Source organism: Chinchilla lanigera, unplaced genomic scaffold, assembly GCF_000276665.1.
Source record: "Chinchilla lanigera isolate Chin_1 unplaced genomic scaffold, ChiLan1.0 scaffold00008, whole genome shotgun sequence".
Lineage (NCBI taxonomy): Eukaryota > Metazoa > Chordata > Mammalia > Rodentia > Chinchillidae > Chinchilla > Chinchilla lanigera.
Genome location: NW_004955409.1, coordinates 12377867 through 12399858, shown reverse-complemented (window position 1 = coordinate 12399858; position 21992 = coordinate 12377867). Strand labels below are relative to the sequence as shown.

The 21992-nt window shown below is 38.0% G+C and overlaps 1 protein-coding gene across 2 annotated transcripts in view; it reads right to left on the bottom strand.

Moving 5' to 3' along the window:
- Positions 1-3722: 3722 nt before the first annotated feature.
- Map4k5 (mitogen-activated protein kinase kinase kinase kinase 5) overlaps positions 3723-21992 on the bottom strand; it is a 76331-nt gene continuing 58061 nt past the window's right edge. For both annotated transcript variants that reach the window (XM_013510334.1, XM_005376823.1), the window contains exons 25-31: positions 18572-18675; positions 18193-18370; positions 14130-14198; positions 11984-12076; positions 9397-9467; positions 6868-6923; positions 3723-4977 (exon numbers count right to left, since the gene is read on the bottom strand). In XM_013510334.1, coding sequence (XP_013365788.1) covers positions 4890-4977; positions 6868-6923; positions 9397-9467; positions 11984-12076; positions 14130-14198; positions 18193-18370; positions 18572-18675 — 659 coding nt within the window. In that variant the 3' untranslated portion in view covers positions 3723-4889. The remainder of the gene's footprint in view (positions 4978-6867; positions 6924-9396; positions 9468-11983; positions 12077-14129; positions 14199-18192; positions 18371-18571; positions 18676-21992) is intronic.

Below are 21992 nucleotides of genomic sequence, written 5' to 3'. Positions count from 1 at the left end.
TATTTTGTTTAAGAAATCTTTATGCACACTAAATTCATTAAGATTTTTCTTTTAAAAGTGTTTTTGGGGCTGGGGATTTAGCTCAGGGGCACAGTGCCTGCCTGGCAAGCGCAAGGTTTTGAGTTTGATTTCCGGTACTGGAAAAATACCATAAAAACCAAAAAGTGTTTTGTATTTGAAATTTAAAATTCATCTGGCATTTATTTTTTTGTCGTTTTAGGTTTTTTTTGGTACTTGGGATTGAATTTAGGACCTTGCCCTTGCCAGGCAGGTGCTGCACTACTGAGCTATATCCCCAGTCCTGGTATCTGTTTTTGCATAATGTGAGGTAAGTCGTTTGATTTTCTACTACTGTTTTTGATAAATTTTTTTCAGACAGGGTCTCACTATATAAATTAGCTTACCCTCAAACTCAGTGATCCTTGTTATAGTTTGTGTCTGGGTGTCCCCCCAAAGCCTCATGCGGTCATGGGGCAGGCTTTTAGAGATTGATTGATTATGGGTGTGAGAGCTACACTGGCCCTGGGGTGGATAGTTTACATATGTAAGAGAGAGGAAGAGGCTGCTTGGGGCCATTCCTTTTAGTGGTTGTTGCTTTTGCTGTGTTCTGCCGCCATGAGCTGTAGCCCTCTGCCATGTGCTACTCAGCCTTGTAACCTGCAAAGTATGGACTAAAACCTCCACAATCGGTAAGTGAAATAAAGCTCTTCTTCCTTAATTTTGGGCGTCAGGTATTTTGTCCCAGCAACGAGAAAAAATAACCAAGACAATCCTCTTGCCTCAGCTTCCCACATGCTGGATTACAGGTGTGTGCCACCATGCCTAGCTGTTTTCAATATATTAAAAAGACTTCTTTTCTTTCACTGCACAACACCTTGGTCAGATATGAGGTGACTTAAGTATTGGTCTGTTTCTGAACTCTTAATTCTATTTCACTGGTCTATTTTTATATAAATGTCGTACTATCTGAACTGTCATGGCATTGTAATAATTCTTGAAATTTAGTAGCCTGACTCCCGCCTTTTTCTTCTTCAAGACTGCATTGACTATTCCTGGCCCATTGTATTTATATAATTTTAGAAGCAATGTGTCAGATTCAGATAACTTTTCAACCTCAAGGGTGTAACACATGATGTCCCAATAAAATTATGTTGCAATTTTATTACATTTATTATTCTCATTATTATTCAACCATTGGTTGAGGTTTACTTTTTCTTTTCTGCACAACATTTTGTTTTCCTGGAGCTAGTAAGTGGCATTTGTTTGATGTAAATTTTGTATTTGTTTAAAATCATCAGCTCAACCCTGCAGTCTATTTTTTGTACCGGAAATTGAACTCAGCACCTTGCGCTTGCCAGGCAGGCGCTGTGCTGCTGAGCTGTACCCCCAGCCCGATCCCTGGGGTTTTGAAAGACATCTCCCTCCACCTCTGCTTCATCAGAGGCAGTGGGCACTTCACGGGAGCTCGGACTCATTCTTCCAGCTTTCTGCCTCAGGGCCTTCTCTGCCACTGGTGCCCACTTTGCCCATGTGCAAACTGGCCCATGTTCCAGAGATAATGCCCTTGGCAACAATTCGTGGAGCGAGGCTGTTGATAAAATTTTTTCTTTTTTTGGGGTACCAGGAATTGAACTCATGACCTCAGGTTTGCCGGGCAAGCGCTTAAGCTGCTGAGCTATCCCTCCGGCCCCTGTTGATAAATGCTTCAGCCCCAATGTCTTTCTGGAGACAATCCTGGGAGTTATCACACAGCTTCTTGGATGACTCTGTGGAATTAACTTGCACCGTTTACACAGCAATGACCTCAAGTATGGACTCATACTGACTTTTCTCCCATCTCCACTTTAGGATCACACGTATCTCACTATTTTCTGGAATCTCTACAATAAATTAATTCACATTTGCCTTGGGCTTTGGTTTAGGAGGATTTTGTTTTGTTGGTTGTTGAATTCTTAAGATACTAAAATACTCAGTATTTTATTAAGCTTTCTAAAAATGTAGCTCCGGGGTTTTCTTATGTGCTTTGGTATTTTCTCTATCCCTGCTGTACAGTCATTGTCCTTGGTTTTCCTTCATCCCTAACCTGTGCTAAATCCCACATCTTCGTCTCTTATTCCCTTACTTTTGGAAGCAAATCCTCCAGTAGCTTGAGAAAGGGAATGAGATACATTTTTTTGAGACTTAATATGACTGCAACTCTTCATTTTACCACCTTCAGAAGACTTTTAGGTCTGAAATTTCTATTAGAAGTACGAAGACACTGCCTCTGTTGGAAGTTGAAGATCTGCTGATTCTGACTGCCTGCTGCTGCGCCCGCCCTTTCTCTTTTCCCTCTGCGTTTCTGAACTTTCACTTTCATGATGACGTGTTTCGGTGTAGGTCTTTTTTCTCTTACTACGCTCTTTCAAACTAATCTGATATTCTTTAGTACTGGAAAAAAGTCTTGAATTCTTCTGTTTTCTCAGCTCTTTTCTTTTTGGATGTCTGGGAGACTGATGGGGCTCCTGCACTGTTAATTTTCTTAAATTTTATGTTTCAGAATTTCCACTTGCCACTGTCTTACTTTTCTGAGACATTTCCTCAACTTTTAAACCTTCTGATTGAATTATTCATAATATTTTCTAAGAGCTTTTTTGTTTTCTAAAAGCTCTCACTGTTTTTGCTGGGGTGGTGGCACATGCCTGTAAATCTTAGCTATTTGGGAGGCTGAGGCAGGAGGATCAAAAGTTTAAGGACAGTCCAGGGAATTTAGCAAGACCTTGTCTCAAGATAATAAATAAAAAGGGCTAAAGATGTAGCTCAATCTAAATAGTGCTCCTGGGTTCAGTCCCCAATACTGTGAAAGGAAGAAAGAGAGAGGGAGGGGAGAGAAAGAGAGAAAGAGAAAGAAAGCAGGCTGTTCTCGATTCCTGATTGCAACATCTTTCTGGAGATATTTTCCTTTTGACATTTCCTCTACCCTGCTGGTCTGTTTCCTCTAAGGGCTTTTCCAGCTCTTGGTTATTGGCCCATCTTTACTAGCACAGGACTGAAAGACTGACTGCAAGCTCTGGGCGTGTGGTGAGCAGACCAGCTATGCTGGTTTTCACTGCAGTGTTCTCTAGCCAGGCAGTTTAGCCAGCAGGCCTCTCGTGTCAGAATCTTAATTAGGTTTTTTTTGTCCTGGACAGATTTCACAGAGCAGACTCTTCCAGGATTCTGGGAGCATGCCTGCCAGGATTTCGTGAGAAAAGAAGGTCGCTGGTCTTGGTATCCATCATGTAAACGGTCTCTATTTTGAGGGTGTACCCTCTCCCACAAGCTGTATCTAGTAAGTGTCAGTCTAGAAGGTCCACTCAGCATGTCCCAAATAAACAACCACACACTCTTATCACAGCACACACGCATTTTAAAGGAACAAATACTTCACATTACACTCCACTGCCTAACGTTTCATTGTTTGCGTATTTCACGGTGAAATGCAGAGTCAGAGGACTCATGGTGTGGGAGAAACACTAACCGGCTGCGCGGATTACCTGTCGTGCTCAACCTCACTGAGCCTTCACTTCCTCACCTGAAAACTGGAGGTGATAATTATCCTACAGAACTGCTGAAGGCTGAATGAGATAGTTAAAACTGTTTTCCTCTCAAGTAACTGGTCAGAATAATCCTATTGTTTGCTACTGCTAATCCACTGTTTATTATCTCAATGCTGTTATTAATAAATGCATTAAGACAATAAGTACCAACATAACACTTTAATTTTGATCTAGTAACAGCAAAAGAAAAACACAGACACAAAATGGCCCTGTCCTTTCTTATTTTTAGAATACTGGTTTTTACAATACTTACTTATATTATCCCCACCAGAATTCACTTTCATTAAAATTTTTTCTTAAACCTACTCAATATGAATACCTACATATGTGAAAACCCCAAGATTACATGTGTAACTGCATTACAGTTTCCCCTCTGGCATAGTATAAGTAAAATATATAACATGGGCAGTTAAATACTTTTCTTCCCTACATTAGGGATAATAATATATATGAAGATTAATTTCTTATGCATTATCCCTAATGTAAAAAAAAAATCACAGGTATATTACACTGTTTGTCAAGAATACATACACATGGTAGTCACACTTAGACACAGACACCACTTCTAAAGCTATTTTTCAACCATCATCAATATTCTCTGTATGACCTCTTAGCATTAAACTCCATCTTAAGGCAATTCTGCATGAAATTGTACTATAAAATACATCCATTAAAGGAAACTGGATGTGTTGAATCCTTTGGACACATTGCCTTTACCCCTAAAGTACTACTCTGAAAAGGTAAACAAAATTTTTATACATTATAAAAAAAGTAAGCTGCTCTGCAACCTTCCTTTGCTAAAAGTTAGATACATTACACCACTCCAGCAAGAGATTAATAAATAAGGATTAAATATTCTATTTTACAAAAACACACAGAATGGCCAATGTAAAAGAGAAAGGCTTGTTTGAAAATTTCTTTATCAAATTACGTTAAGAAGGAATACAACATGGTATAAAATGATAAAATGGTCACTAAATTGATCTCATGAATTATCTAAAAATACCATGGCACCCTTGGTACAAACATTATTTTTTTTTAAAAAGACTGTTTCCTGGAACTAGAGGACTATTCATCTCATAGCTTTTATTAAGCAAACTTAACATAACCACCACATAGTGGCAAGAGATAGACTAGCTGTTTCCAGCTACAGAAAATAGTGAATTCTACCCTAACGTACAGATCATTTGAGATATAACCCATAAGAGTTAAAGCACATCATAATGCAGTCTGTATTGAATTTCCTTAAAGTATTTTTGCTTTCATTAGATTTATATTCATTTTCCTGTCAGTTGAGATCAGTTTTGTTGCTCAGTAACTATTCTCATGTCCAGCCAAGATGTAGAGATTGCTGTGTGCGGTAGGATTTTCTGTTGGCCTACTTTCCAAAACGACAACCCTGTAATTAAACCAAAACAAAAGCTTTAAGAGTAAAACCAGGTTTCATGTTTCAAATATTATCAAATCAAAAATGAACAGCACTGTTCACATTCTCGTAAGATGACAGAAAGATCACAGATGCACGAATTAGTTTGTATTTTATAGCTTCAAAGTACACCTGGGTAAGAATGAACGACTGTAAAGTACTGAACTGTTCTGGAAGCCGTATGAGGCTGGGGCGCGCTGCACACACCCACAGCCCCGCTGAGGGCAGTATCACTTGAGCACGAGTTCAAGAGTAGTCTGGGCAACAAAAAGACTTTGTCTCAGAAAAAAAAACAAAAACCCCAAAAACCTAAAATAGTTTAAAAAAGTATGAAATGGGACTTCTCTCTTTTATCCCTGGAACAAAGGCAGGGAAGAAATCAAAGGACTGAAAAAGGGAAAAATACCCAAGTGCAGTATTACAACATTTTAACTGCCAAGAAGAAGAGCTTGAGAACAGTATTAGAAATAACACACCCAGGCGGAGAAGAGCGTCAGAGCGCGACGGGAGGCAACAGCGCACTCCGTACGTCTCCAGGGTGCGAGTCGTCCTCACCTAGCGTGTTATTTTATAATGAAAGCAATAAAAATACGTATTTTCATATTATGCACAGAAAAGCAGAAGGGAAAGATAAAATCACCCGTCATGCAACTGACCAGAGTGAATCACTATTAATAGTCTGACACGCTTAGCTCTTTCCCTACACAAACACTTATGTTAAACAAAAGAATCGGAATCACTTTTAAAATTCAGATAAAATAAAAACGTGGCTAAGATATAGATCATAAAACCGAGGAGATGCCCGAACAATCCTTTTTCCTAACAGCATGCAGCAGCAGTGAGACAAGGCGAGGAGGGAGAAGCAACGCTCGGGGCAGAGGCACAGCCCAGCGAGCCCCTGCGAGGGGCGCTGCGGACGCGAGCGGCTCTCCAGCACAGTCTGTCACCGCAGTGCCCTCCGCTGGGCCCTGGTCACCGACGTTCGCCTGCCGCCCCTTCCCGCAACTCAGCCTCCGGTTCAGCTCCACAGCACTCGCCAGCGGGTTTCGTGCGCACCCTTCCTTTCCGCTTCTGTGCTGGATGGTCCGAGGCTGCCATGCTTTGTGGGCTTCCCTTTTCTACCCACTTAGGTAGTCATCACTTTCTGAAGTTCTTTTGCTCCTTATAAAACTCTCTTCAAAACCTCTATGGTAATGCCCCGTTCTCCTGCCCCCTTTCCTTCAGCATCTAATATTTAAGCAGTGAGAGTGAACTGAAGACCCAAGACGCCCCGTCCGTGTCTCAGAACCAGTACATACTACTGTAGCCAATTTCGCTGCAGGAAGAACTTTTGGTGTGAAAGTAGGAGGGAATGTGAATTTTATTAGTTATAGAGGCAGACTCAGGAGAACAAAAGCGACCGTTTTCTCCCCTAAGATGGCACAGTCTGGAGACTTATTTCTCTTACAGAAAGAGTACATACAGGGCAGTTCCTTTTAATCCTGATCAGAAACCAAGACAACATTTTCTGATATAAAGGCAAATAGTGGGAGGTGCATATTTATAATAGTTAGCAGAAGGCAATACACTAGGAGGGCATGACAGGGGTAATGGGGAGAGAAATGTCACGTTTCTAGGGACATAAACATCTGTATTTACACATTTTGTCTTGGTTAAATATAACTGTCTCTGGAACCATGATCTTAACCCTGAAAAAAGATTACTAACCCGACTTACTAAAATACTGCCCTCTCAAACAGATATGGAGAAACTTCTCTAAGTTAATAAAACCTTTAGGAGTTTTGACTGAAACACAAATACAGGCTGATAGTATAATTGAGAGTACAATCTGAACTCTTTAGGTAATTAAAAAAACAGCCTTACCTGTCTGATCCTAATAGGCGGAAAACTCTTGTTTCATCTGAAATCTCCTGGGTAACCTATAAAAGAAAATACCTATTAGTAACACTGTAGACCGCATCTTGCTTAAACAGTACTTTTTCAGGTTAAGCAACTTGCTCAAAGTCACGTGATGGGCAGACCCAAGATTTGCTTTCTCCTTTTATTTCCCGATGCGGACATCTGCGGCGGTGCTCTGCAGCCTACCTGATGTTCTTCCGTACAGCTGCGTGGACACTCCCAAACACCACTTTCACACATCAGCGTATGCTATGGCACTCTATTCCTCAGCCATGCACAAGTATAGCACCAAAGTGTGGAGAATTTGGGGGCAGCTCTTCACCAAGATGGGACAGTGACTGGTGCATAAACGCTCCAACTTCCCCACCATCAAACGAGCCAGTTCCTCTACATTCCTTAGTGTTCTTGTTGGACTAAGCTCTGGCTATCCCTAGTGGGAACTAGCTTATGAATGTGCTTTTTTACTGACTTTTTTGGGGTACCGGGGATTGAAGCTGGGGACTTCACACTGAGCTACAGCCCCAGTCCTTTCTTATTTTTTGAGATAGGGCCTTGATAATTCAATTGTCCAGGCTGGGCTTTGTCTCGTGGTCTTGTCTCAGCTTCCCACAGTGCTGAGATTAACAGGTGTGTGCCGACACACCTAGCTTTTACAGACTTTTTTGCCCCTCTTCTTTTTACATTCCATATTCCATCACTGTGTTATGGAATCTATTCCCCAATAAATCAACTGCACCTGAGTCCTTATCATGGGTCTGCTTTTGGAGGAACCCCAAGTAAACGTGGAAATCAAACAAGTATAAAAATAATTTGTTCACAAGGAGTTTGCAGTCTAGCTGGGAAAGTGAGTCAGAAAACAAGTTAGGTGCTACATTACATGGAGCTAATGTTCACAATGTAAGTTCAGAGATGCTCTGATCACTGCAGACTGGAGTGCCTGAATGTTATGCTACGAAGGAGGTTAAGGCTTCACCTAGGCCCAAGATGAAGGAAGAGAACACAAACAGAAAGAGACAAGCAAGATACAGTAAAAGTAGGCAGCGGGGAGCCTGAGGGTGTAGCTCAGTGGCAGAGTGCTTGACTAGCAGGTGGGAGGCCCTAGGTTAGATTTCCAGCAAAACACACACACACACACACACACACACACACACACACACACACACACACGCGCGCACAGTTAGGAAATCAGATTTTGTATTTGATAAGGTGAAACACAGATTTTGTTTAGATTTCTAATTACAGGAATGAAGGAATGACACAGCTTCTAAGGACAATCTTAAAGCAGTAAATGGAACTATACATTTGATCAAATGCAGGGACCTGGGGACATTTAGTGGTATAGGTCAGTAACTAGGTGAACGGAAACATTCAAAGACAGTTTATATCATTTTCTCCTGGAAGCATTCTAGTTCTCCACACATATAAGAGGCAGAAATAGTTACCTATATATGAATTAGAGTGTGGCTAAAAGGTAAATTCAAACAGAAGAAGATTCTGAACCTTAAGGTAAGTCCACAAATTGATGAGGTTATAGTTTAGAAAACCACACAAATGGAAAATGTCTCTAGTAGAGCAGAATTCATTCCCCACGGTGGAAACCTAAACCCTTTCTCCTGAATGAAATGTCTCAATTATCTCAGCTTGAAGTGATTTTTAGAGAACCTTCAAATCTAGGCTCTGCCACTTAACTACTTGTGTGACTCTGGACACGTTACTTAACTATTCTGCACTTGTAAAATGGGAATATAAATAGTATCTACTCCATGGGTTACTTCGGGCCTCAAATGAATTAATATTTACTCAAGAGGAAGGGAACATGGGAGAGGAGAAAGGATGCAAGGGCAGGTAATGGGTGGAATACATATAAGCAAAACAGATGCACTGAAATCTTCAAAAATTATGAATTTGGGGGAGTTAAAATGACCAAAGTATGTTACGTTCTTGTATGAATCTGCCAAAATCAAACCCATTAATCCGTATAAACATAAAAATAGTGAAAAATAAGAGCTAATATGTGTAAAGTGCCTGGGATAATAGGCATTATGTGTTATTTACAGCAAGCGTCTTCAATGTACTTGGTAGTTGATACTTCCTAAATAAGTTAATTTTCTTAGATTTTCTTTAGTCCTATGGCCTACTATATATTAACTTTAATTTAAAATACTTAAAAAGAAGCTATATATTTATAGTTTATGCTCATTAAATATAAGAAAATTTAGCAAGGTCAGCAATCATAGCTACAAACTATAAATTAGATGAAAGAAATTGTGTAAACATATTATTTTATAATTCCTCATGGCCACTGAGAATTTTAAAATACAATATAAAAGTGAACATATTTAAAGACAAAACACTCGTCCTTTACCAGTTCATAGTATTACAGGCTCTAAAAATGGTAATGTAGGTTCAGAGAGGAAATGCATAAAATGAATGTTTTTAACATCTACTACCTTTAGTGGGAGTCGGGGAGGTAATCTCGGGTCAGAAACTTACCTCATCTGACTTGAAGCTTTTACCCTGCATTCCGTGCTTCCAGAAAGCCAGCACACTGTCTTGAAGGCATACTAAAAAAGATAAGGGAGAACTGAAACTAAAATAAAGCACGGAGAATTTCACTATCAATTTCCCTTAACTTTTTAACAAATAATAACCTAAGGCTATTCAAGTGCTTAGGGCAAAATTCCACTGTCTAGACCATATTTCTCAACATTTTTGTGGCTAAGACGTGTCTAAACTCAAGTAATTTATTGAGGCAGGGTTATGCAAGTTTTCAGATAAACATAACAGGCATCCATTTAAACACAGGCTAACTTCTGATGAGTTGGATATCAGCATATTAATTTCCCTTTCACATGCTATATCCTTTGAAGTGAATAATAAATATATATATACAGTTGGGTTTTGGATTAAAAATGATTAGTTAAGTAGCTATTAAGCAAAAATGTTTTATATTCACATTTTCCCTATTACAAAACAAGTTCTTAAAAGTAAATCTACTTGTAATTCACAATTTAATCACACATTAAATATTTATGGTCTGAGTCAATTTTATTAAAAAAATCCTTAGTATTTAACCAATTATTATAATGTAAGTACTGGAGATAATTAAATAGAATTAGAAAAATTTAAGCATAAATAAAGATAATAGGGAAAGTGATTGACAATTACTTGTATTTCTTATTGGAATACTAAGTACAAAGTAAGTGCAAGAATGTTTTAGGGCCATAATTCAGCTCAATAAAAGGAACAGTATCTCACTGTCATACTGACAAGTCACATGTTCTATTAACGGTGAAAAATAAAATATCTAGTATTTTTAAGACACGATTTATTTATTTATTTTATTTTATTTTATTTTATTTTTGGTTTTTCTCTGGTACCGGGAACCGAACTTACGACCTTGCACTTGCCAGGCAGGCGCTTTGTCGCTGAGCTAAATCCCCAGCCCCCTTAAGACACGATTTAAAGGAACTCTTCCATCCAACAGAGTCCCTGTGATCATTCCAGGGTTTACTAGCAAGAGACCGGAGCATAGAGGGGACTCTCGTGTAACAAAATTTTCTACATCATTTGCCACATGTGAAAAGGTGGAGACACCAGAATGTCTCAAAGGGAATGAAGAAGGGCTAAGGTCTCTATGGCAGCCTCTTTTTGAAAAATATACATAAAAAGGTAAAAGAAGGGACCAGAAACCAAAAAATTCCTTTTGTTTTAGCATCTACAGAAAGTTTACATTTTATGCTTTAATAAATTAAGTTTTCTAATCATAAGCAAACTATTTTTCTGTAAGACGTTACACAGAAGCACAAACATTTTTGTTTTCTTGGTGCTAGGAATTAAGTCAAGGTCTTATGAACTCTACCACTGAGGTACACCCCGGCCCCTGAGAATTTTAACTCCAGTTTAATAGGAGATACTCATATTAGAGTATTTAAAATGTGAAAAACATTTTAAAAAGCATATGCATGTAATTATAAAATAAATATACTAAATAGAGACTGTCAACTTTAACTTCTTTCTTTGCTCTCTGGCTGAAATGGATCATCAACTGTTCAAAGTATTTGTAGTGTTGGGCGTGGTGGCACGTGCCAGTAATCCCCGCAGAAATATTTCAAGTTTGAGGCTAGTCGGGACAACTTAGTGAGATCCTGTCTCAAACATTAAGATAAATGATTTTTAAAAAAGAGTTGGGGATGTAGTTCAGTGGTGGAGCACTTGCCTAGTATATGTGAGGTCCTGGGTTCAATCCCCAGAACCTCAAACGTTTGTATCCATGCTATTTTTCTCATAGGTTCTATCACTGCTGGGGAAAATACTTACTGATATATAATCAAGGAGAATGCAAATAATGATAAATTATAATGATTTTTGACATAAAATCAATGAGTATTAGAGAGTAAAACATTCATTGAAATGGAAGCAAATTAAAATGACCTGGGTTTCTAAATCAAAATGTATCACGTACGGGTACAAATTCCCTATGATGAGTATGGTCACTATGTGTATCTAAAATGTACCCATAAACTTAATTAAAAAATAATTTTTCATCTTAAAAAAAAATCCTGTGAGAAACCTATTTATATGTAAACAGACCTAAAAGCAATAACCATCAACACATACTAAGCAGAATCTTACATGGCAAGAATTATAGCATATCTAACACCGGTATTACACAAATACCTTCATGATTTGAGCAGATTTGGGAAATTTACTTGATGCAGCAAAGGGCATGAATACAAAATTTAAAAATACTAACAAGTTTTAAATGTTCAGGAAATATGGTCCAGATTTGCTCTGTCCATATAGTAGCAATTAGCCACATGTAGCTATTTTTATTAAAAGTTAAATTAACTAAAACATTAAAAAGTAATTCCTGGCCAGGGATCTAGCTCAGTGGCATAAGCACCTGCCCGGCAAGTGCAAGGTCCTGACTACTATATTTAAGGGAAGAGAAAAATAACATTTCTGTCATCACAGAAACTTCTGGGAGACAGTGCTGGTCTGAACAACCCCAACCATGAATAAATGAACAAAAAAGCCCCAAGTACTCCAAACTCAGTAATAGAAACAGAGAACTTACCTACAGATTCAATGCGAAAATCAAAACTTAGCTCAGAGGCCAGTTTCTTACTTGACTTTAGTTTTCCTTGTAGATTTACAATTTTTACAAATTCTTAAAAAAAGTTAAAAAGCTAAAGTCAAAACTAGAAATATTAAATTTCCTAAAACAAGTATAACATGATTATGGATTTTATATGGATATCAAATGATGTTATTAATAAAGTTCAATAATTTACGTAAGTGTACCCAATGAAAAATCATCATTAATATGTTTTAAAAGAGATACCATAAGAATGCCGCCTTGGCAATTCTGTTTTTGTTTTTTACACAGTATATAATGAACACTAACATTCTCATCTCTTAAAAAATTTAAAACATTTCTTCTTTAAAAGTGGCTAATTTAAAAGTGGCCCATTTAACAATAAGTGTTGTTTCTTTCCTTTTCAAATTACACAACATACATTACATTTACAGTAATTGTAACTTACTGTATGAGTTCTATTCTGCAAAGATACATGGGAACAAGAGGCAGTACTCTTAAGGGTTGTAAACTCTGGGATGGGGAGTGTAAAAAGTAATTTGACTTCTCTTTTGCCCATTTGTTTTTAATTTCATCATCTTTCATTCAGAGTTGGAAAAGTTACGTTTATACGTCTACTATCATGATTTGAGACTGCAGCCCAGTACAGTCCAATAAAACCAACTTATAACTAGCATAGCTGACAACAAATTTTTGCAGTCTTCTACCACTTTAAAAAATGGAAATCTCAAGAATATCACCTTCTAGTTACCTTAATTAATTGGGAATTAATTAATTAGTAGAGGCTTTTTAATTACCCCTTGCTACTAGGGATTGAACTCGGGGTATTTGCACTGAGCTACATCCCTAGCCCTTTAAAAAATATTTTTATTTTGAGATATGATCTCAACCAAATTGCTAAATTGCCCAGGCAGGGCTCAAACTCACAATCCTCCTACTTCAGTCTTTTTATTCTGTAAATCCTACAAGGTGGAATCCCCCCAGACAGGATTATATTTGAACTAGGGATCCAGACTGCTGGGATTATAGGTATCTGTCACTATGCCCAGCTGATCAGTGACTTTTAAAAAATTGTGATAAAATTATACAGTTATTATCAAAATGAAAACTAAGCACAATTTATCTTTCTTTGATGACTCACAGGGTATTTCAGGATTTAACCTTAAAAGTTCAGCATTACTAAATCTGATTATTTGATTAATACCAAATTTTCTATTTGTTTGGATAAAAGGATCAACAGCTTCCCTTAAGGGTAACTGAGTAACACTCTGATCTTATTAATACAGTATTCAGAAACTCAAGCTCCTAACAAAGAGATGACAGTGAATGTGAACAGGTGTGTTTTAGTTTTACCCATCTATAATAAATGATCTTTATGATTCTATAAAGTACAATAAATATCTTAAGAGTGCAGAGTGATTAGGGCAGAAAAAATAGGCAAAATCAGGAGTGGAAGACTTTTTACAATAACCTTGATCACTTACAGATAGGTTTAGTCATTAAAAACAAACTGAAATGGAGCAAGTACAGCAAAATACTACCAAATTTCAAATATAATCCTGTCTGGGGGGATTCCACCTTGTAGGATTTACAGAATAAAAATAAGGTGGGTGGGTTTTATGAGCTACAGTGATTCATTTGCAAAATCAAAATAATATCTGCTCCTAAATATTTTTCTGCCTCTCTAACTGCTCACAGGATAATATACTTCCTTCACTAAGCACTCTGCATCGAAAGAATCACAGCAGGTAAAGGTGTCAAATCCATAAGTACATTAGAAATGCAGCCTGATATGACTCCAAAAATTCACGTTCTATGACTTTGTAGTGACTGTGCTTCCTACTTTCACTAGTTATACTTAAGAGAACAGTTTACACAAATTTTATCCCAAGATAAGGTGAACAGTTGTTATAATGTCTCTAAGTAGGCCCGATATAAAGAAAAGGTGACAGGCGAAAGTACTGATAAACACATCAATTACTGGTAGCCAATTTCATTTTTTCTGCAATAAAAGCTGGTACTTAAAACAGAGAAATAAGAATCTTTAATTCTAGTGTCACAGAATTGATTACATTAAAAGAATCATTTTATCAAGTAGTATACTCAAAATTAACATAGTACTTACTGTCTAAACACACTAAAACGGTATCTCTCTCCAACTGTGTTACGTGAATGGAATCTAACTGTTGGCTGCCTAAGGGGGGAAAAAAGTTAGTTATACAATATGCTTTAAACAAACATGAATAAAAGATAAACACAAAGTCTGAATTCTGCTGTGATTTAGTCTTGGAAATACAATACAGAAATCACATTGTCATATGTTATCTTTCAAAAAGTGTATAAAAATCAGTTAAGGGAAACAAATTTAGGTCCTAACATGGATAAGTGAGCTAAGAAAACCTAAATTATTACTTTTTATTAACACATCAGCTAGTTCTAGAAAGATGAGTTACAAAAATAAAATGAAGCAAAGAGGAAATATGGGGAACCCAGTAAATGCATGCCATACAATGGCTAGATTTTGTTCTGCCCTTTACACAGCCAATGGGAGATGGAAATATGATCAGTTAGGTGACTCACAGCGTCCTTGAAATGAAAATAAGCCAATGACTGAAAAGAGCACAAAGATGAGTAACTAGGATGGGGAGAAACTTCTCCGAGTATCGGTGTGCTTTTGTAGGCATGTGGGAGGAATTCCCGCGTAAAGGGGGCACTGAGCACACGGTGAACAATGCTTTCAACACCACCTTTGCAGAATGCAACTCTTTACTTTGCGAATAGTCAAGGGCTGTGTCTCAATATCTGCTAATGGGTGGGATGATATTTTTGTAAACATTTTTTATAAAACAATTTATCTTAAGCACTAAAACTGGTTAAATGGTCTCTAGCTCAACCTAGGACAAGATTTTAAGCAAGAGCAGTCATTCTTTATACCTCTCTGGAGTCTATGGGTCACCTCCCTTGAAAACTGCTACATTCACAGAAATGATATTTTATATACTATTTTGGGGTATTTATGGAACTTCAAAAAGGTGATACATAATGAAGAAGCCAGATCTACATAATTAATACAGTCTCTCTGGCAACACACCAAAAATAGTTTTTCTCAGTTCATCTGTATTCATTCATGTAAAAATCACCCTTGAAGATGTAACAATAAAACAAGACTGAGACTAAAAGGTCTGTAAGTCAGGGTTCATTTTAACAAAACACTGCCAGTTGGAGGTACAGCTACTTGGCTCAAAACACTTGTAAAAATGGAAAAATCCAACAAGGACACAGTGCTGGAATAGAAAGGCTGCCTCACCTCTGCACGAGGGTGTTTTAAATGATGCTCTCAGGCAGCACCCTGGCCCTTTTCAGGAAGTAATTTTTAGTGCTTCCATTTTAGCCTGCACAATGTTAAAAGCAGGTAAAACAGGATACCCCAGACATTACAAAACAAATACAAAGCCACAAAAAATGCCCGAACTCAAACCCCCCAACTCTAAGGACTCAATGCATGTTTAGTTGTAAGCAAAGGTAACTTAATATACAGAAGAAAGTGGTTGCAAATATGCATTATGTGACTGTATGAAATGATCCACTCTGTCCTATATAACCAGCAAAACAGAGTTGGGGCTGCTGGCTAAAAATGATTTTGGTGTTTACTTTTCATTATGGTGCTTTCTGTTGTTGTTGTTATTACTATTATCATTTTGTGGTAATACCTGAACACGGGTGCTCTACCACTAAGCTACATCCCAAGCCCTTTTTATTTTTCATCTTAAGACAGATACTCACTAAATTGCAACCCTCGCTCCTCAGCCTCCCAAGTAGCTGAGATTATAGGTACGTAGCATTGCGCCTGGCTGCCTTTTAATTTTTTTAGTATGAAGTTCCTAACAGAGAGGTATTTCCATTTAGACTATTTATTTCTCATGATGATAAGGCAATGTCATTTTACACTTTTCTATTAGCTATAGGATGAAGGCACACATTCAGTTCAACCCATGCTATTCCACAGCAAATTAAAGAAAAAGATAGGGTGCAGGTGCAAGTGGGACGGTTTCTTATTTTACCCTAAACTGTGACTTGTTTCAGAGAAAGAGAGAGAGAGAGACACAGACAGACAGAGAGAGACAGACAGAGACAGAGAGACACGGAGAGAGTTCAGAGTCCAGTGCATGTTGGAGCGGGCTTGTACAGTGCAGGGTTGTTACAATTTCAGGAAGTTTTCTGAGTCCCATGACACCAAGTTGGTAGTCTGAAACTGGCCATGGTGGTATTGTTTACACCACAGAAACAGGCAACCACAACAAATGGTTGTACCCAAAGACTCAGCTGTGAAATATTTATCACTGGTTCACACTGATTCTCTTTTTTTAAAATCTTTTTGAGGCAGGCTCTCGCTGTGCAGTTCAGGCTGGCCTTGAGCTCACTTTGTAGCCCAGGCTCGTCTGGAACTCACAAGGATCCTCCTGCTTCAGCCTCCAGAGTGCTGGGATTACAAGTGTGCGCTACCACACCCAGTTTTCCTTTTTTTTTAAAAAAATGTGGTGCTGGGGATCAAACCCAGGGCCTTGTACATGCTAAGCACATACTTTACCACTAAGTTACATCACAAGGCCCCAAACTGATTTATGTGGGTTCTCCATTAGGTTTAACAGTTGGGATATATAGCAAGTTCTTGTGCTCAAAAGCAAAAAGATACTGAATGAGAAGATCAAACTTCTAATACTTGTAACAGACTTCTTTCCAAGGTGATAACAGTGGTCAGTAATAAAACAGCCACAATTAAAGTTGCCTGACTTCCTATGTAAAAATGCCAAATAAACCTAGGATTACAAACGATAAAATATACCAGCATAACAAACAGAAAAATGAAGATACTTTCTCTTTTCACTTATACTTATACTTCACTTATATGTACATTTTGTGAAATGAGATTTAGAAAATAAACTGTAAAATCTGTATTAGTTATTCTGATGTAGACATGTAATTGCTGTTAACCAGTTTCCACACTGTGCTTTAGAACAATATAAACTATCCCGCCGATCCAGCTACACTTCTGAACCTATCATCTATCTCTCCACCTCTCTTCCTCCACGTCCTTCCCAGTCTCCAGAAACTACAATTCTATCCTCTCCTTCTGTAAGATTAACTTTGCAGCTTTTACAAGCAAGAACACATCTGTTTCTGTGTGCCTGACTTATTTCACTTCATGGAAGGACCTCCATTATCCCCCCTGTGGCCGCACATGAACTTCATCTTTTCTGGGCCTGAGTAACAGTCCGCTGTACAAATACTCCACTTTTTCTTTATCCATTCATCTGCCGGTAAGACATCCAGGTTGAGCCTATAACTTGATGCTGTGGATAATGCACAACAAACACGTGCGTGCAGTTTATCACTTCAACATACTGATCTCAACTCGTGTGGATATAAACCCAGTAGTGAAGACTGCTGGATCACATGGCAGTTCAATTTCTAGTGTTTAAAACAATCTCCGTCCTGTTTTCCATAATGGCTGCACTAACTTACATTCCCACCAGCGGGGTTTGATACAATCATTCTAACTACAGTGAGATGATCTCATTGTAGTTTTGATTTGCATTTCTCTGATGACTAGCGACACTGAACATTTTTCCATTAAAAATATATTTTTGATTGATTTGTTCAAATTTTAATATCTGAGAATAAACTTTCCAATTTTTTCAGAGCCTTCACAGAGACATGTTTGATAATCTCCTCGGCTAATTAGTCATTCTTACAAAGTACAATGGATATTTAAATGGAAAAGCTTAAAAATCAAACCTCAGAAACTTCTAATCCAGTATGAAAAAGCATTCTATGACTCTAAAAAGTGATGGATGTGGAAAAGATAGCTTAAAACAGGAAAAAACGGTAACTTTCAAATGCTAATAAATTGTGAAAATGTCTTAAAAAACTGTTTATTTAGCATGTCCAAAGACAAAACTGTAACAGTTCAGACCTTTATGTCAGAGATCATTAAAATTTTCCTTGGTAAAATAACTGGAATCAAATTTCCTCTGGCAAACAGAGATCACAAAGTACATGTACATGTTCCCTTTGGCTTACTTAGGAAATTATGTTCTTTAGAAGAGCCTACACTAGTTGGATTTAAGTGTTCTGTTTTTTTGTATGCAAAAGTATCAATATTTTAACACAGGTTAAAAAAAACTTACCTGCACCAATTTCTGTAAACCATGAAGATGCAGAATTCAAATTGATTGTCTCAAACTGAACTACTTGATTTGATTCAGTGCCTTTACTAATAGCTACACAAACCATAGGGTACTCTTGTTCTGGTATCACCAGCATTTCAAAAACGTTCAAAGGAGTTGGTAAAGGAAAATCAAAGTGCTGCAAAAAATAAGCAGAATTATAATTCAGAAACAATCTCCTCAATCATACTGTTGTTGAATAAAGTCAACAGAAAGCCTTCCATTTCCATGATTTATCTAAGTGTGTTGACACTAGATAGTAATAAGACTTTATACTTTTATTTCAGTTATAAACTAGCACTTTCTAAAGAAGAAAAATGTAACCAAGTAATGTATATACCTTTATCAACATGAATTTCTGCATTGGCTCATACCACTGAAGTAAAACAATTCCAGACTGTAAAGCTCCACAGAGGTATTTATGTCCTGTGTAAGGGTTTCTGACTGGAAAGAACAATAAACAGACACACTTAGAACATGGAACACCTTTATGTGAAAGCGTAACTAGGTTGGTTAAAAGCAACAACTAAGCGATACTCACGTATAAGCTAAAAAGGCAGTACTCATATGAAGAAAAAATATGGAATGTGATCTGACAGCAATACTAAAATACAGACGGAAGAACAAACTACAAGAAGTGATCACTTGGCTGACAACAATTACTGTCTCTGTTAAACAGAATGACAAGCATGGGCAAATACATGCAATTCCTTTTATTTTGGCTTTTTACCCTTTCCTTGTCACTCTTAACTTTATTTTTCAATTTTATTTTTTATTAGTACATGTCTGCAGTACATAATGATCAAATTCTTCAGGAGGTGTTGGTACTTAATTCTTTTTATCCTCTTCCTGTCCCCGCCTCCATCTCTTTTTTTTTTTGGTTTTTCTCTGGTACCAGGAACCGAACTCACGACCTTGCACTTGCCAGGCAGGCGCTTTGCCGCTGAGCTAAATCCCCAGCCCCCCCGCCTCCATCTCTTGGTCCTCTTCCCATTTGCAAAGGCTCTACTTCCCCATTTCCTATGATCTATCTTTATTTTGCTCTTTATATATTTTGGGTTCCTCATATAACAGAAAGCATGTGGTATTTAAGCCTGTGTCTGTTTAGTTCTCTTAACATTACAGTCTTAAGGTGCATCCATTTTCCTCCAAACGTTTCACGTTTATCTTCTATGGCTGACTAGTAATCCACTGTATATAAATATTTTCTTTATCCATTCACCTGTTAATGGACATGAAGGCCATTTCCAGTATTTAGCTATCATGAATTGTTGTGCTACAAGCATGGGTATGCACCTATCACTATAATATTACATCTTTAACTCTTTGGGGCAGATACCTAGAGAAAGAGAACAGCTGGGTCAAATGGAATTTCTAGTTTTAGGTTTCTGAGAAATGTCCCCACTGATTCCACAATGGTTGTACTAATTTATACTCCCATCAACAACGTAGGGTTCCTTTTGCCCCTGCAGCCTCACTGGCATTTACTATTATTTGATTTCTTGATCATAGTCATCTTTCTGGAGTAAGGTGGAATCTCAGTGTTGTTTTAATTTGCATTTCTGTCATGCCCAGCAATGCTGAGTGTTTCTTCAGTGTATTTATTGGCTATCTGATCTTCTTCTGAGAAGTGTTTATTTCAGTTTCCCATTTTTTGACTGAGTCTTTTATTTTTTTGAGGGGGTCAGTTTAAAATTATAAACATTTACTCCTAAATGCCTTTAATATACTAGGTTCTTAAACACAGAAACTTTTCATAGGAATAATGCTCTGAACGCTAAAACAGCTCAAATATATAAAACCTAGGAAGTTGCTCCTAAATAAACTGACTAAAATTCTGACAGGAAGTTCTAGCAATCAGTGAAATTCATCGTGTCATTTCTGGCACAGCAGTTTTCAGCTGTCTACTTAACGTGGGATGCACTGATTCATCATGTAAGTATTTACTCATCTTGCTGGAACTGCTCTAACCGAGACACACAGAAATTCACATTGGTCTTTCTTCCCAATTTGACTCCCATCAACAACAGTGTTTTCCCCCAATTTCACTCCCTTAAACAGTAACATACATTGATTATCAGAGCAGCCGTCTGCTTTTTTTTTTTGTCTTTTTGAGACAGGGTCTCGCTATGCAGTTCAGGCTGGCCTTGAGCTTACTTTGTAGCCCAGGCTGGTCTTGAACTCACAACGATCCTCCTGCCTCAGCCTCCTTCCCAAATGCAATTACAGGTGTCCGCCACCACGCCCGGCACAGAGCAGCTATTTGTATTAAATTTTGCAGTAGTATTTATGAATTTATATCTTAGATTGTAAGCTTATAGGCCTTTTTTTTTGAGTCAAAGATTTGAGAGTCTCATAATAGGTATAGATGTGATTTTCACTAGGAAAATGCTCACAAAATGTGCTTTTAGTCATTTTAGTCATGCACGTTGTAGCATTTCCATCATATGCTATGGTAGTCCCATAAGAATACACTGTCTCCTGACTCCATAGCTGCCTTAGTTTATGTAAGTGCAATGATAAAACTGCCTAAACTATCAAGAGACATGCCTATAAATAAAGCACATCCACTGATTCAACATTTTTGTTATACACAGTATGCACTATGCTTCTGAACTACTGTGTACTGTGACGTTAACTGATCAAATAAAAAGAAAAACAGAAGTTAAGTGTCTAAGAGCTCAAGACTTTGGGACACAGATCTGGTTCTAGGTTCTATTATTTATAACATAACCAGTGTCAGAGGTGTTTAAACGTTAAGTGAGATAATTATGTATAAATAATTTATTCTTGTCCCGAAAAAGGTCTGCTGGCTTTCTTCCACTCTTGAGAAGTAACTGCTAAGCCTTCGAAATGTCATGCTTGATAGGTGTGTGTGTCTGAGAACTGCAGGTCACTGGATAATCTAATAATATAATGTAGGGCAGGGCTGCAACACTGGACAGTCCTAGTATACGGGCTGGTCAAGCCAGAAGGACCAAAACTGTGACTCAACAGGAGCTTTGGGTGGTGTAGTGTCAGCTGATCTGCGGAGGGGATGGATACGAGCTCAGCCACGTGGGCCATCAATCACACTTTCAGTATGGAGTCCCTGTAAAATCTGTGGAATATGAGCTCACAGCAGTGTGCCTTTCTTACATAAGGAAGGCATAATAGATGCTCTCTGCTTGGTCCTTTTTCTGTGTGCTGCCCTATATTCTTCTTTCCTTGGCTGATTTCTTTGTCTGTTTTGGCAGTGCTAGAGACTGAACCCAGGGCCTTGAGCACACTCAGGTGCTGCCTGAACCCCCTTGGCTGAATTTAATCTGTATCCTTTCCCTGTAAGAAACTGTAACTATAACTGCTTTCAGCAAATTCTGTGAGTCCTTCTAGGGAATCTGTGAATCTGAGGGTGCTTTTGGGTACCTCCCAAAGTTGTACTTTGTATCAGAAGTAGGGTAGTCTTGTTTGGACTGTTCTATTTCAGAGTTGGCTAAAATCTAGTAATTCTCATAAAGAACTAGCAAACCCAGGCATGGTAGCACACACCTAAAAACCTAAGCTACTCTAGAGGCTGAAGCAGGAGAACTGCAAGTTTGAAGGTTAGTCTGTGATGGAGACCACAATGAAGCAGCCCTGAGCAGGACTTAAATTAACCAGTGGGTTTTTCATATTTACTTGTGAGTCTGTCCAAAGCCTAGGACACTTGTCTGGAAGTGGACGATGGAGTCATAGTAAGTGAACCTCTGTGAGTCACTAATCCCTACTAAAACCTGTAATGG